The sequence below is a fragment of the Penaeus chinensis genome, chromosome 35 (genome assembly GCF_019202785.1).
Source record: "Penaeus chinensis breed Huanghai No. 1 chromosome 35, ASM1920278v2, whole genome shotgun sequence".
Taxonomy (NCBI): domain Eukaryota; kingdom Metazoa; phylum Arthropoda; class Malacostraca; order Decapoda; family Penaeidae; genus Penaeus; species Penaeus chinensis.
Genome location: NC_061853.1, coordinates 27,348,822 through 27,351,321, shown reverse-complemented (window position 1 = coordinate 27,351,321; position 2,500 = coordinate 27,348,822). Strand labels below are relative to the sequence as shown.

General features: G+C 34.7%; 1 protein-coding gene across 2 annotated transcripts in view; it reads left to right on the top strand.

Moving 5' to 3' along the window:
- The window catches only part of LOC125044200 (mitogen-activated protein kinase-binding protein 1-like), a 157,473-nt gene that overhangs the window by 132 nt on the left and 154,841 nt on the right, over positions 1-2,500 (top strand). The window contains exons 1-2 of one of the 2 annotated variants that reach the window (XM_047640709.1): positions 137-152; positions 1,714-2,126. In XM_047640709.1, coding sequence (XP_047496665.1) covers positions 2,037-2,126 — 90 coding nt within the window. In that variant the 5' untranslated portion in view covers positions 137-152; positions 1,714-2,036. Of the gene's footprint in view, positions 1-136; positions 153-1,713; positions 2,127-2,500 lie in introns of those variants that run through there. The other variant, XM_047640710.1, reaches the window with a different exon arrangement.

Below are 2,500 nucleotides of genomic sequence, written 5' to 3'. Positions count from 1 at the left end.
GAGCGTGGCACAGGTCTTTTGAGTATTAACCACGATCCGGAATTACCGTTTCCACATGACCGATGTTTGTTTACGGAAGGTCGTGAGTCTGGCGGCCGTCCTTGCCCTCACGATGTCCCACAGGCGAGAGAAATCACGACCGTTTTGATAAGGTAGAGAGCAAGGTAGATGGGTGTGGGGGTCTGTTTCGAGAGCTTACGGGAAAGGTCGATAAATGTGTGTATCCATTTCGATAAGATAGAGGAAGGTAGGGAAATGCGTGGATCCATCTCGATAAGGGACGGGATAAGGAGCTTATATAGTTGTATGGATCAATGACGATAAGATAATGTGAAAGGGCGATAAATGTGTGGATCCAGTGCGATAAGATAGTGAAACAGAGATATGTTTATGGGCGCTTAAATCATGAAGTAAGAATGAAACTAACAAAAATATTGTAGTAAAATTAAATATTCTGATGATGTAGAAAATTCTAATTTTAATCTGATATTAATTTGGTTTCATCAGTATATTGATTTTGTTTTTGTATTAGTAAAGGTTTTAAAGGTTTGTGGATTTCCTAGAAGTCATATAGCAACATTCATGGATTAACTTGTTTATATGTGATATTATTTTATTGTCCTTTTATAATATTGAATGTTTGGCTGATACCCACAGTAGTTTTTGGAAACAAATTTTTTCTCATTATTTTATTGGGGATTTTATGTTCACGTATACATGAATCAGTCATTTACAATTGAAGATTTGCAAGCTAAAGTCCAACAGAAAAGTGCTATGCTGTCAGATGATCTCTGTCAACTGTATACTTTACACTTTAGCAAAGGCATACAAACCTACACCACATAATTTCTGAGAAGGTAGCATATGCTTCACAGTTTTGTAAAAGCATACAAACCTACATCATGTTTTTTTTCTGACTGATTCTATTTTAGATGATATATCCTTAGAGGAGGTTGTGTTGATTGGTGTGATTCATGTAGGGGGTTCCTGAGTGTGTCTTTTTTTTTTTTTTTTTTTTTTTTTTTAACCCATTTTCCTATTATGTAATTATTAAAAAAATAAATAATTAGTTTTTTTTTCATAATTATATTTTCTATCCAAATCCTTTTGTAACTTGTTTTTGTCTCTGATGAATAGTGAGATATTGATGCAATGTGAAGGGAATGTTGTGACCTCAGTGACTTTAAGTGCTACTACAGTGGCCTGCAGTTCTCCACTATGTGTGTTCTGTTAATGTAGAACTTGGACTGGTTTCTTATTTGATTATAATTCACCTTGGAGATTTACTAGCTCAGTCTTACCAACATATACATGGTGGAGGTTTGTTTTCCTTTGTTTGAGTAGTTTAGGTCATTGGATATTTTTTGCTATCAAAAAATAATAGTTAGTAAGGAGTAATATTAATGACAAGAACGGACTTATATTTACATATGTTTCTTCTTTACATTGGCTAATTTATTTATTCTTTACATACAGATTAATTCATTTTTGGTAATAATAATTATAAAAATATTTTAGCAGTAAAGCATGTATGGTATGATTGGAAATACCACTATACACAAAGTATGTATATGTATTATAAGAATTTCCTTGTCAGTATTTTTCACTTTTGAATCTTAGATAAAATCTATTTTAAGATAAGCAAATGTATGTCTGTGATGTATGAGGACTTAGATACGAGTACCACAATCTATTTCTAATTTATTTTTTCAGAAAGGCCTACTTCCAGTGAAGAAAGGGAAGAACTGTGATACACCACTGAACCTGAATACTGCCCCAAAGATGGTCATCATAATGATCCTTGTGTGATATTATTTTGCATTAATAATAGTGATTAAGTCTCTGGAAAGTGAGCATAGAGAGTACTGTGATTTTTATGTGTTGAAATAAGAGCTTGTGATAAAGTCTTGCATCAATGAAAAGCATTCCAAGCAATATTCATTTGAAGTGGTTTTGTCCCTGATCATGATCAGGGGTTTAGGTGTACAACTGTAAGATTTTATTAATGCCATTCATAGTGAACACATCTGTGCACTATGGAAGGAGATGGGGGAACACCAAGAAGAGTTGTGAGGGTGCCTCACACAAGATTAGCGGCAAAGGAAAAAGTTCCACTCTCAGAAAAGGTAAGATACATATTTCTTTTTGTTGAGGTTTATATATATGCTTATACGTGCATGTGCGTAACTGGCTCATTGGATATAGGGGTAATAGATAAAGTTTGGGGAAGTTAAGTTTTGATCTTCAGCAGCCAAAAGCAAAAGCAGCAACACCATAAGTGTCAGGGTGCCATGGTGCTGCCTGAATCTGTACTCTTCTATATTTTTACCTTGAATCCAGACTGCCAAATCTGGGTTAATTCTTGAACTTTGGGTTGCACCTGCCTGTGATGATAAGTTCTGGGATATTCATTGTCTCTATGCTTTCATTGCTTTGACAGAGGCCAGTAGATCTGTAGCACAAGATGAACTTGTGTTTTTCCTTATCTGGTGGCTTATCA